Raw genomic sequence first — 14,036 nt, forward strand, 5'->3', positions numbered from 1 at the left:
TACGATTTTATCGAATATTTGTTGCTTATTAATTACAAAATATGAATGGAAATTATTAAAAACCACTGAAAGTATATATTAAAACCCTATCATATTACAGTTTCTAATACATTTGCTTGTTACGAGTAACGTGTTTGAGGGAGTATGAAATTGTCCATATGTTAAGTATATATACATAAACAGGACAACATATCTGTATATATCAAGGGAACAATTTTATTCATGGTCAAACATCAAATATATGAAAATATGTTTCAAATGCATATTAGTCTGCCTTCTTTTCGCAAACTGATTTAAATTTTGCCGCACAGCTGGCGTCATCCCATTTAAAAGCCATACCATAATTAAATACACCACAGTTTTGAACACCCCCGGCATTATCGGGCTGTCCATTGTTCCAGTCTGTGAATGAAGGTCCGACGTCATAACCGTACCATTTAAATGTTCCTTCTTTCTCAACATCAGTCAAACCAATCCAATAATGAGCTTCTGTAGAGAACAAAATTTATATTCACAACATGGTACGCCGGTGTTAAGCTAAATATCAAAACGGTACAATTTATTCTTAAACATCTTGAATGCATATATTGACAATCATCACCATGCTTTCATTAATATCACAATCTTGATTTTTAGGATTTTGGTAGTTACAGTTTAAATGAAATTGACCTTCCTTTCACCTTATCTGTCTTTAACTTGACTTGTATATATATATAATATGACCAATACTTTCATAAATGAATGTTTTAGGTATATTTTTCTTGTTATGTAGTCATCCGTTTATTACTTAAATGAATGAATAAATATTGATATTAGTTTTCACAGTTTTTGACCTTTTCTGTTCTGGCAAGTTATGTTATATTCTAAGTGGAGAATACGTTTCGTAAGAGCAGTCATATCATATTTACAGCTTTAACAATCAATTATCACTAATTGGATCACTGTATGATTGTGATGGTGATCTGGTAGTGCAAATAAATAGGACGTAAACGAGCTTTGGTTACTCTCAATGTATACCTAATTCATAAAAATCTTACAAAGATATAAAATGTACAAGGTTATCTGACCTTTTAAATCTTTCAGATGATTCTTCAGGAAAGTGTTTTCTATTTCGCTTTCAATGCGGACCAGGTGAGCGTTGTATTCCACACAAAGAAGCTTGAAAATAAAACATGTATTTAATAGTGTACATTAGGTTCGAAAATAGTCAATGACATTGATCATGTTCTGGTGCTCGGAATAAATTCTATTATATGCCTTTAATGAACATGAATGTAAAATACCCTATCAGAAGTGAACATTATATTGTCTTTTAAAAATGATGAAAAAACTTCTATGCAATGTAAAAAAGCTATAACTTTAGGTTTTTATCTAGAATACAAGAAGTTTATTTTCGGTTTCACAAAACATTTATTAATTATCTAAATAGTTCGACAACTGCTACAGTTTTATAACGGAGACGATAGGAAAATGATTATATTTTGATCTAGCTGTTGGGATCACTCATCATCCGTTTTTTTCAAACAACGTCTCCTTTGATACCATTTAGCGGAAGTTTAGTTTTATTCTTCATGCATTTTTATTAATAAAATTTACTCTTACTGTAGAATATCTGACTTCACAGTTATGTTTGAAAAAATATTATTACATACCACTCAATATCTTATATGCATAAAGTGACCAGCCAGTGCGATTTAGTAAAATGGATCTGCCGTAAACTTTCGGATAAAATCCAGCACATGTATAAAGTCTGATTGATCATCATAGAAAGTTGACCACCGACATTAAGTTAACTCAGTTGTTAGTAGTATGGATTTTTGGTTGCGGGTTTATCCCACTACCAAAATTAAAGTGTATTTCTGCAGAATAGTTAGTGCAAGCATAATACAAATATAAACGAGGAATTTCCTTAATTGTGATGATTTCTTTCATACAAATAAAGTGCATTATATATCCTTTTAAAACATTCGTCTGTAGTTTTACAATATTACAACATTATACATTGAAATTAAACAGTATTTCGACAATCATAGCATCTTTATTTTATTCCAAATCACACTCAAAGGATGTTCATGTGCTACACAAAATAGTCCCATTCATGAACAATGCGGATGAATTATCAATGAAAAAAGCAGTTCTTATTCAACCTGTATCCTCTCGCACTGACCATTTAGATTATATAAGATCTATCAATGATAAGGTATTCCCGCCCATGGTTACATCACAAGCTGGGTCAGGCAGAGTTCATCTTAGATATGAGGCACATTAAATTTGTATTTGTTTCTCATTTATGTATATTCATAAACTGGCATTTTAAACAGAAAATAAGTCTACCAAAAAACCCGCAACCATCAGACATTTCAAGGCTTTAATTATTTTAATAATTATACTTGAGGTATGAACGTATAAAACAATAAAGCTTGATACTTTAAAACGATTTTTCCATTACGGTCCAGGATAATTTACCAGTTTTCATAGGTATTCTGAAACCCAAGATCCCGTTTCTAAATGGCAATTTGATCATACGTTGTGTCTTTGATCAAATTGGAAACCAGCGTGTAATAGTTCATGTGCATCACAAATAATCTTCTTACAGACTAACTATAGCAACAGCAGTCTTATACTGCCAGGCGACGGCTTTAACCCGTACTTAGACTTAGTGTTGTACATTTTCTGGTCCTTTCTGGCCTTGAAGTTTATCTAATCTGACTTTAATAGAATTCCACTTATGCCGGTGGTAAGGAAGTGCTATTATTTTGCTTAGTTGTGTTCTATACTACCAACGATATTCTTACACATACAGTCAAACCTGTGTTAAAGACCACCTCTAAACAGAGACCACCTGGCTCTAAAGACCACATGTTTGTTTCCCTTTTTAACATTTACAGTATATTTTTACCTGTGAATAAAGACCATCTCCCAATAAAGACCACATGTTCGCTCTCCCAAGGATGGTCTTTATAGACAGGTTTGTATTATTAATTGACGAATGTTTTAAACGAGTGTTTAATATGATACATTGAAATAAATTTAGCATGTGATCATTAAGAAAAATTGTTACCTCTGCACTGACGAAGTCCGCGTTTGTTCGTTGAAATAGGTAACAAGATCCCTGAAAAGTTATCCATCCATCTGGACAACATGCCTGTTTTTCATTGCAAATGCTTCCTACAGGAGAGAGACCTGATTTAAGTTAAAAAGGCTATTATAATTCTATTATTCCTGAACATAAAAATTAGTATTAAGCATCATCGAAGGAAGGATTTGACGTCATTCGACCTTTAACGTGGAGAAGAAATACCCTTAGTGCCCACTTGAATAACGCAAACCGGCCGGAAGGCTTTTTAATCTGAAACGTGTTTGATCAAACAAAAGTGATGAATAAGTTATTAGCTTCACATTCAAGCATATTGCTTGTGCACACTGTATTTCATAGTAATTTACATGATTGTTTTTTGGTTAAATGCAGATCGTAGCAAAATTTAGTGTTTATCACTGGAACAGAATCATGTAGTGTAGGACATTAGCCTATGTAAGAATATTAGCAGTCTCCTAAAAACTATTGAAGCTATTGCTCTTTAGGCCACAATGATGTGAATTTCATTTATAAATTCGTTTTTATATTTTAGTTAGCATAATAATGTCGGTTTCACGACAGTATATAAGTATTTATATGATAATGTCGATTCAATCTAATGATCTTTACTCATACTTATCTCGTACGTGTATTTCAAACTTGAATGCACCTGGATGATACATCTCATAGTAAAAATGCTTTGCAAATTATCTGTTATAAAATGCCACAGATGCAATTATTATTTAACATCATGAAATGACATCATGAAATGAATGGATAAATTGATTGAATGTTTAAAACTTTGCTTTTGGATAAGCGGGTTAACACGTAATAAATAAAACAGAAATTGTCTCCAGAATATCCTGGCAAAAAACAACTTTATTTGGGAAGACATGTGTGTATAAACATTAACGCTAAACATTGCCAAATGCTCAACTGTATTTAGAACATTTGATTTAAATTGACCCTAGCACAAATTGTCTCAAATGCCATAGAAGCCAACAATGAGAAAATACTTACCTGTCGTGCTCGTGACTTTATCCTCTAAAAGCTCATGCCTATGTTCAAGTCTTACAACTTTAGACAGTATTTGTTCCTCATAGTGGTAACGGGAACATTGATGCTCCTCTCCAGCACTAAGAGAAAAATACGTAAATATGAAAACAAATCCTAAAATCCTCAACACAATCATTTTGCTAAGATCCGAGAGGGAAATGTCATTAAACGTAAAGTACACAAGTGATAAATAAACTGTAATGTAGCTAATTAAGTATATTCAGGCATGTTAATTAAATGTTTGGTTTTCGTTGATGGTAATGTTACCTAAATTACTTCTTTAACATTTATGATTATATACATGCTGACCATTTTTGAAATGATAAAAAACGTTTAGGTAAATAATTCAGTTAGATTTATGATAGAGATAATGACATCACCAGTTTGTATTCAGAAAAAGATGCAGTCATTATCGGTTGCTTTCTGCAAGGCAGACTTAAACAGCAACTATGTATCAATATGTTCAAATAACACGTTTCTATGACCATAAAGGACCAGGAATAAAATAGCAACTTTTGAGTACAGACAAGACGATATCATTTTGGAGAGCCCGCCCGCTTAGCTCAGTAGGGAGAGCGTTGATCTTCGGATCGCGGGGTCGTTAGTTCGATCCCCGGGCGGGGCTTATGTTCTCCGTGACGATTTGATAAAAGACATTGTGTCTGCAATCATTCGTCCTCCACCTCTGATTCATGTGGAGAAGTTGGCAGTTACTTGCGAAGAACAGGTTTGTACTGGTACAGAACCCAGGGACACTGGTTAGGCTAACTGCCCGCGGTTACATGACTGAAATACTGTTGAAAAACGGCGTTAAACACAAAACAAACAAGGAGATCAATGACTTTGACTTCGGTTGTGTAGATGCTCTGTGTGATTGACATTGTACTGTTTGCTGAAACAGAAGCGATCGGCAAATAATTTTGAAACGTCCTCCACAACTAGTGTAGATGTTGAAGTGCCTCATTAAATATACAACCCAAATGTAAGTGTATGCACTTCAGGAAAGGTCGGATATCACAAACAGATCAAGCAGGTGCTGTTAGTAAACCATTGTAGAGACTATCGAGACATACTGGAAGTAAAGTGTTAAAAGTGTAATTTTGCTAAACGAAGCTGGTGAGCGGGTCGAGCACTGAGAATGAGTTTATTTCAGATAATACACCATTTTAAAGTACATTGGTTTGCAAACGTTTGAAACATTGTACGAATCAGGACCATTGCTTTGGAATTTCGTAATATCGCAAATTCAAGGTTATTAATAATATAACATCAAACTTGGCAATACAATATTTCATTGGTGTACAAGGATTTCGTAGCGTACATTCAGAGTTTATAGCAAAAATATACATTGTTGTACTCGTTAATTTACATGCTTTCTACAGGCTCGTACGTAAGTACCACAACTAAAACTCTGCTGAAAAACCTGACATGAAGTAGCATATTTGCGGGATCATATTCTACAGAAAACATCTTTATGCGTGTATATGTATATAAAGATTAAACGAGGAGTGAACACAGAATTTCTCAAGTCATATTAAAATGTAAATGTTAAAATAATTTAACTAAAAAATCATAACAGTCTATGCAATTCTGGGGTTAATAACCATAAACATTCATAACATTTACACCGTTAACTATTTGACTACCACAAACAATTATAAATATTTCCTTGTTTTGAACGAATTAGCATTACCCCAAAATTGCACTGAATATCAACATTTAATTTGATAGAATATGTTACAAAAATAAAATAACACTGTTTAAAAGATAAATTGACATTTCTAGATTTGGCCCATAGCGAATATATAATTAGGCGAATGGAAACAAACAAATGCGTTTTGTCAAAATGACATATTATGAAAAAAAGAGCAATGTCATATATTCTAATACGCCTGTGTCCTATATACGTTTTATATGCAGGCTACACATAATTTCAATATTTACATTAATTGCGAAAAAGGTTTGCACAAACAGACGGACATAATTTCATACGGACGGATGTACGTTGCTATAACATAATTGAAAAGTGCAACATTTTTCAAAAAAAAAACAACAAAATATCAGAAATGGTGCGCAGCGAAGGTCTCATGAATACTCCAAAGTCATCGTCTGGTAACGACAGTATCGTTAACAAACTTAATTGGTACAACGAACGTTTCAAGATATTGATAATATAACGAAAGACTGGTCTACGAATACTAAACTATAACAGTAAAGTTAATTATACCCCCATTACAGTTTTCTAAATGGCATTATTATAAAGATACAAAAAGACCCATATTTACCTATTTCTTGAACATCAGAATGTTTGCGACCCTCGGGTTTTTTTTTTTAGGGTTCTTGGTACCCAATTAAATGAAATTTTTTTAAAAAATAGTTACGTTTTAAAAAGAGGAAAGGGGGATGTGGGAGAGGGGGGGGTGCGGTGCGTAAAATGTTGCACATTTCATTACTTTTGGTGGCGCGCCGTCTTAAATGCTTTTTTCTTTTACCTTCCCAAATTCATTTTGCAAATCAAACTATTGAAACCCGAATTAAGATAATTTACCCCAAAAGGAAGTTTTATGCAACCCCTTGCCGGATTGGACGAGGTGTCAATTTCTTTCACTCTGTTGTTGTGCTACGCTGGTAAAATGTAGAAAAAGCGTTTATCCTAAACGCCCTGTTTCACGTTTTAAAGAAAATTTGGGGTCGTATATTACCCAAGGGAATTGTATATCTCAAAATGATAATAATTTTTAATAAATTGAAAAAAACCTTTAAAAATCCCAAAAACATATATAAAAATTAAAATTTTTGACCCTAAATTCGGTTGCGTATCACAGGAAAAGGGGTGTAAGAGTTTTTTATTTTGAGAAGTGTTTTTTTAAAAGTTTTCCTTTTTTAAATTGTCGTCTGTATATGAAAAGGTTCTTGCTTTTGGGGACTTATTCAGTTTGGGAATAATTTTTAAAAAATGAGGATTTGTTTGTTTTTATATTTTGTAAAAATTTATTTAACTGATTTTTAATATGAATTTTTTTTTTTGTAGGGGAAAAAAATTATTGAATCAGGTTAAAATTTCTGTTTTTTTATTTTTGCTTTTAAAAGGGACGGTTTCTTTTACAAAAAATTTGGAAGGGCCCACGCTGCTTTCCAGTTTATTTATGTAAATATGACTACAGTCAAATTTTGTTTTTAAAAACAGAAATTTGAAAAAATTAAAAATTGTATGTTTTGTTTGGGGCCCTTCATTTTTTTAAAAGGTGTGACGTTTTGCCCAAAAGGGATTCTTGAATGGGGAATAGCTTTTTTTTTAAAGCGGGATCAGTTGGCCTATTTAGAAAAAAATAAAAAAATAAATAAAATAACCCTTTAATTGATTTTTTTTTTCAGTATTCTAATAAAAATTGATTTGTAGCAATTTTTAGGCCCGCGCCAAAATTGGGTTCAGCTGGGCTTTTTAACCCCTTTTAGGGGGGGAGGCAAAAAACAGAAACCTTTATACGCGTTTCGGAAAAAGCTTGGTGGATTTTTGTATATTTGGGTTAAATGGGCCCCTTTTCCATTTAAAAAGGGTCCTTTTCCCCCAAATTTTTTTTATATAGGAATTGGGCCCTATTAGGGACCACTGTAGCTAAAATAGATATGCCTTTCTTCGCTTTAAACCAAAAAAATTAAGGGTTTTTTATCAAACTCGAGTGAAAAAATTATCGAAAAGGTCTTGCTATTTGTTACAAAGGGGGAAATAGGGCCCAAATTTTAGCTAAAAAAAAACCACGTTTAAGGGCCCTTTTCTCATGCCCCTTTTCGGGAAATCTTTATCAATTTACGCTGAAAATTATTCGTTTTAGGTTTAAACGAAACAAAATTGAAGCCCTAAAAAACCCTTTGCAAAAAATTTAAAAAGAAAAAACATTAAAAACCCAAAGAACTTTGGATTACAATCTTTGTGACCATGACCTGATGAGAATTATAATATTTAAAAGCTAGAAAGGGGGATTTTAAATTTGCCTGAAAAAAAATTTTGGGCCCTTTAAAGCCCCAAAATTATCCCGAAACCCCCAATTTTATTTTAAATTGATGAATACCAAGTTTCATTAAATTTGGAGAAAACCGCAAAAAAAGGGGTTTGTGTACAAAATTTAAATGTGATGTTACATTTAAAATTTCGGAAAAATGACGGCAATGGGGCCCCCTGTCCCCCACAGGGAAATTTATGTATCCCAAAGGTTTTTTAAATTGGGAACGGGAAAAAGGGGGGTAGAGTAAAAAGACAGTGGGGTGGACGGGTGGAAGCGGACGAAAGTTCAAACACAACATCCCTCCCGCTCGTCTTTTCCGGGCTTTAGCTAGGTAGGCTTTTCAGTACCAATAAAAAGCCAAAAAGGAATTGATGATGAATATTTTTCAGATTACATGGGTTGTGTACAGAAAAGAAAAATTTTTTTTAAAAACATGGTGTCGTGTACGTGTAAGAAATTTTCTTTTGAATAAGTTTTTTTATTCACCCCAAAAAGAAAAAACCCCGTTTTTTTAAGTATGGGATAATGAAAAGCTCATTAAATTTTCCCCGGCATTAATAACAATTTTAAATGATATTGAAAAATCATATATATAAAAACGGTATAGGCTTTTTAAATTTACGGGGGATTTTTTTTCTTTTTCGCAAAAAAAATTTTCCAAAATTTTTCTTTGTCGTTTTTGGAGGCTTCGTCCAACTTGTACTTTTTTTGGGCTCTTTGGGACTGGTTTTCCCTCCTTTAAAAAAATTTCAAAAAAAAAGCATTTTATAATCGGGCAACGGGGCTTGAAAAACATGTAAATGACATTCATACTTTAAATTATTAACTCACTCCAAACATAAAACCCCCCCCAAAATAAAATGGTACTGTATTAAATCATTTGACACGAATTTTATGTCTTTGGGGACAAAAATTATTTTTTTTAAAAAAAATTTTCCCAAAATTCACTTTTAAAATTGCATTGGGGGGTTTTGCTTAAATTCATTGGGAATACATTTTTTTTTTTTGGGGATTGATAAAACCCATGTTTGGAAAAATTTTGAACGGGTTTGTTTTAATTTTTCTTGCTATAATTTTTTCCAGGATTTATTTTGCCCCTTTTTTCATGAAAATTTTAAAGGCGGTTTAATAGCCCCAAAGGGCAGCCCAAGGGCGCAAAATTTAAACCCTTTAAAACTGGGCCCAGAAACAGGCAATCTGACCAGAGGGACGAGTCAGATAAAAACGATAGAGGGAAACCTTTTTAGATACGGGGCCTTTTGGGTTTAACTTACCCTAGCCCCTTTGCGAAAAAACCAGTCTGGTTCTTTAAGTCCCCGGTGTTAGCCCGATACCGTTTTTTAAAGCCGTTTTTCCCTGGGAAGAACCCAGTGCGGGGCCTTTTTAAATTAAAGGGGGGGGGCATTAAAGGGAAATCTCAAAAAAATTTTCCAGTGCCTGGACCGGGTTTCGAACCCCGGACCTTGGAGTGAAGGGTTTTTACCACTGCCCAAAAGGCCCCCCCTAAGCCTGTGTTTTTGAATGGCCGTTTGCTTGTATTTTATATTGTAATTCTTGTTTTATCCCTAAAACAATGAAAATTGTGATTTAAGGGGAAACCGGGGAAACGTTTTTGTCATATCCCCCTTTTTCAGCCTTTTCTTTTTAAAAAAAAAAAAAAAAATTTTTTTATCAAGAATTTTAAGCTTATACGGGGGCCCAACCAAATCAATTTTTGATAAGCCTGGTTTTAACTATAAAATATATTTTTTTGCTTTAGCTTTAAAGGGTTTAATAGTATGGGGGTTTTTATGAAATTTTAAACCCAGTTATCTTTTTAAAAAAAGGAAATAAGATTACCGACCCTTTCCCAAACATAAATCCGTATTTTTAAACCCGGAACAAAAAGGGATTTTTTTGAAATTGTGTTGGATACCTGTTTTCCGTAAAACATTGAGCCGCACCATGGGGGAAAAACCAACATAGGCATTTGCGACCAGAATGCATCCAGGACCCACCCTGGCATCCGGGGCAGTCTGGTCGGGGACCCTTTGCTGTTCCCTAACGGTTTCTTGGAGTTTGTGAAATCCCAAGAATCAGACGACGAATGGAAACCCTCCCCAAACATTGTTTCCGGGGTGTTCGAAAGGTATAAAAATTTAAAAAAACTTTTACAAATGGCCGCACATAAACCCAACTTAGGCTTTTGGGAAAAGCGGGTTCCTGCCAGATGCGCGGAGCGCAGGCTGGTTGGTTTGATGCGGGGGCGAAAATTCCCACTTTTTGGTTTTCTCGGGTTTGGGGCTCAATAGTTTTATTTGGCCCACGGGTTTTCCAACACAATTTGGCAAAAACAATCCAGTTGCAATGGGGTTTTGGGAAGCGAAAAAAAGGGGGGCTTGGACCCTGACCAGACTGCGGGGAAATGCGAGGTGGTTTGGATCCATGCTGGTCGCAAAATGCCTTTGTTGGGTTCCCCTTTGGTGGGCCATTTTTTAATAGCTTTATATTTCATACCTTTGGAACACCCCTGAACAATGTTGGCAGTGTTACCATTCGTCGTCTGATTCTTGTAGTGCACAATCTCCATTTTTTTCTCACAAACTTTTTTTGTTTTTTTTAAAGATTTCTATACTCAGAAAAGAAAAAAATTACATGGGGGGGACGTCATTTGGGAGACTTAAATTAAGGGTTTTTGGTCTATGGCGATTTAAAAGCCCCTCAAGGGAAAAAATCAATAGTGATAAAAAAAATGAACAATCATGCACATAAACAAAATTATGGTTTCTAACCCCTTTGTAAAGGAGTGTTTTTTGTAAAATAAAAATTTGGAGATTTGATTTTTAACTGCAGTAAAAGAGAGCGGCTTTCTACGGGAGTTGTAGATTTTTAAACATCTTTTTCATGTCTTTTTCTAGCTCCAAAAAAAACGGGGGGAAAATTTTGCAGAAGTTTTAGAAAAAAAAAAAGGGTTTTTTAAAATTGTCTCAGTCAAAATTTAAATAAAACCCAGGAACGTAAAAGTTTTTTCTTCATGTTTTTTTTCGGAATAAAGGGGAAATTAACTTATGAGATCGATTCTCTCAAAAAAATTGAAAGTAGTAGTTGGAATAAGTTCCACGGGGAAATCGACGCATTTTAAAAATTTGAGCAAATGTTTTAAATGTAGTCAGTCTGTTTTTATTAGTTAAAGACCGGTAAAAATACGGGGTTTTTGGGAATTCATAGGCTTTATTGGCTTTAGAAAGGGATATTAAAATCAAAAATTAAAATTTAGTCACCCCATAGTTTTTTTTCAAAGTGTCCCTTTTTTTTGGGCCCTAAATCCCGTGGAAATGACCCGGCACACGAAAGTTGTAAATTTTTTCTTTAAAAAACTTTAAATTTTAAACCTTTTCAAAATCATTCTGCTTTTTTTACATATTGATTTATATTTTCCCCCCCGCAGTCATTTTTATCCCTTTTAAAAAACCCAAACCCATGAGGGAAAGAAGACCAATCTTGTTTTTCCCCCCGCATTTTTAGGCGGCCCAGGACCCCAGTCTTTTGAATGACGCATCGTCGTCCTACTAAACCCTTTAAATTTTCCCTCTTTGTAAACCCTCGGAAAGGCCTATCCAAAAATTTGAACTTCGTAAAAAATAGAAAATAAAACCATATAGAAAGAAGGGTTTTTATAATCAAAACGATAAAAAATAGTTCTTAAGATTTTTTAAAGTAAATAAATATTTTTGTGACATTTTTCCAAAATTTAAAAATTTTTTTAAATTTTGGAAAAAAAAATTTGTAATTCGTCTTTTAGTGAAATTGAAAAGTGAGGGTTTACAACAAAATTACAATGATGAAACCCGAATTCATTTATATGTAGAAAACAGACTATTTAAAATTTTTTTCTTTGTAAATCCATACGGGCCCCCTTTCATTTTTTAGGGTTTTTTCGAAACACTTTTTCCCGTTTGCTTAAATTTAAATAGTTTAACCGTCTTTAAAAGGCAGCTTTGGTGGAAAAATTGAAATTGTTGTATGACTTTTTTAGTTTTTAAATTTTAAAGGGGTAAATTTATGTGTTGTTTTTCTGTTTGACATGGTTATGCAACAACAAACCCTTTAAAAAAAGTTTAATGGCAAAATTTTTTGTATTTTAAAAACTTCCGCCATTTTTCGAAATAGTAACATTTTCATACTCCAAAGTTTGGGGTTTGAAAGTATTAATTTTATTTGATATTTTATCTAAAAAAAAAAATATTTGAATTTTTAACTTTATGTGAAAAAACCCTTGCGTTCAAAATTTGTATTTTGTTCGTCCAAAAGAGTAGCCAAAATTTCTGAATGGCTTTCCACATTTTGGGGCATGTGGTTTTGGGGATTTTGTCAAGTTTCGCTGAAAAGGGACAAAAATTCATAAGGTGAAATAAAAATTAGCATTTTTAAAGGTTCGTTTTAAAAAATCCCGAACCCAATAAAACATTTACCCAAAAAAATCTGTAAGAAGTTTTTTTTTGAACGATAAAAATGCAATAAAGCAAAATAATTGCAGGTGGGTTTTGATTGTCCTTTTCTTGGGGTTTAAGGGAAATTTGCAACCCCCATAAACGCCCCTAGCACTGTCTGAAGAAAAATTCTTTTTAAAAATTTTGAAGGGACTCCAGGGGCCAAAAGGACCAGAAAATTTTTAACAAACACTAAACCCAAGTACCCGGCATTTAATTTTGTGTTGGATTTTTTGAAAGTTTTCCCAAAAAAATTCTTTCGAAGATAAAATGAAACCCAAAGAAAATGATTGAAAATCGGTTTGGTTTTGGTTGTTTCTGAGAGGGAATGGAAATGAAAGATCTATCCGGTTTAGATGAATTAGTTTTTAATCCCTTCCCCTATTGGAGGCATCCCCCGGTTGTTGTTTTCTTTTTCCTTGTCCGCGAAAAACCCCCTTGCCCGGATTTCAAAAAAAACTTCACAAAAGGGTTGGGTATAAAATTTTAATTGTGCATGTCAGCAAGTTTGCTCGGTTAAAAATTTTGAGGAGTTAGGGCTTTTTTAAAAGGTCATTTTTACACAATTCCTCCGGACAAATTCTCCTTGATTTTTTGGTTTGGAAAATGATTTTGGGGTTAGAAGTGAGTTGCGTGTATTTTGGGGGGTTTTAGGGTTTTTTTTAAGGGTTTTCAGGGATTTTTAAAACCCCCTTTTTGGAAGTGCTCTTAAAATTTTTAGCATTGCCTGAAATTTTACTTGGGTTTTGAAAGCATGTGGGTTTTTTTTTGGGCCCATACGTTTCAAATGTTTGCTTTGTTATTTTCTTCTTTTAAAGGGTCGTTTTTTTTTCCCTTTTTCGGCACTGAGAATAAAAAGCAGTGAAAATGAAGTGTCCGTTTTTTTCCCGTATTACTTAAAACATTATTAATTAAAATCCTTTTCAAAAAGACAGATTTTCGCCCCCCAAAATAGTTTTGACCCAAATTTCCCTGTTTTAAAAATTTTTTACTTTTGGTTTTAAAAATTTTTAAAAGAGCAACATAATTTAAATTCGTTTACCTTAAAAGGACAAGACCTTTTATAACATGTTTTATTGGGGAAAAATTTTCCTAAATGGCCCAAATTTCTTTTTTTTAAAATAGTGTAGGTAATTTTATTGAGAACCCTGGAACATTTTTGGGGGTTTAATTTTGTGGGGGTTGTTTGTCAGTATACAAACCAAGGTATTACCCGCTTTGTAAACATAGAAAAAATGTAGTGGTGTGAAAAAGTTCTATTGTGTGAAGTCTTTTAAAGGTGAAAAAATTAGGAGAAAGTTGCGGCTACCCCGTAAACAGTTTAAAACCCGTTTAAATTAAATTAAACAGACTGAAGACATGCCCATAGAAATGATGTCACAATAACCCGGGAGCGGTTTTGGCACTTGTTGCCGAAAAAGCCTTTTTAAG

The 14,036-nt window shown here is 33.5% G+C and overlaps 1 protein-coding gene across 2 annotated transcripts; it reads right to left on the reverse strand.

The window, feature by feature from the left end:
* Window positions 1–196: 196 nt before the first annotated feature.
* LOC123525260 (perlucin-like) lies at window positions 197–6,424 on the reverse strand. Of its 2 annotated transcripts, none has more exons than XM_045304158.2 (4): window positions 4,097–6,424; window positions 3,062–3,183; window positions 1,068–1,158; window positions 197–489 (listed from the first exon to the last, which is right to left on the reverse strand). In XM_045304158.2, exons 1-4 carry the CDS (start codon window positions 4,266–4,268, stop codon window positions 266–268), a joined length of 609 nt encoding a protein of 202 aa, XP_045160093.2. In that variant the 5' UTR covers window positions 4,269–6,424; the 3' UTR covers window positions 197–265. The 2 variants fall into 2 exon arrangements, with proteins under 2 accessions (XP_045160093.2, XP_045160094.2); XM_045304159.2 differs by having other exon boundaries at window positions 3,062–3,168; window positions 4,097–6,416.
* Window positions 6,425–14,036: the final 7,612 nt, after the last annotated feature.

The sequence above is a fragment of the Mercenaria mercenaria genome, chromosome 3 (assembly GCF_021730395.1).
Source record: "Mercenaria mercenaria strain notata chromosome 3, MADL_Memer_1, whole genome shotgun sequence".
NCBI lineage: Eukaryota > Metazoa > Mollusca > Bivalvia > Venerida > Veneridae > Mercenaria > Mercenaria mercenaria.

What these genes read in the sequence shown, in the direction of transcription:
- LOC123525260 (XM_045304158.2), bottom strand. Translation starts at nt 4,268, where the DNA reads ATGATTGTGTTGAGGATTTTAGGATTTGTTTTCATATTTACGTATTTT. An exon ending in TAAAGTCACGAGCACGACAG is followed by an intron (nt 3,184 to 4,096) that starts GTAAGTATTTTC and finishes AACTTAAATCAG; the next exon opens with GTCTCTCTCCTGTAGGAAGC. An exon ending in CGGACTTCGTCAGTGCAGAG is followed by an intron (nt 1,159 to 3,061) that starts GTAACAATTTTT and finishes TTTATTTTCAAG; the next exon opens with CTTCTTTGTGTGGAATACAA.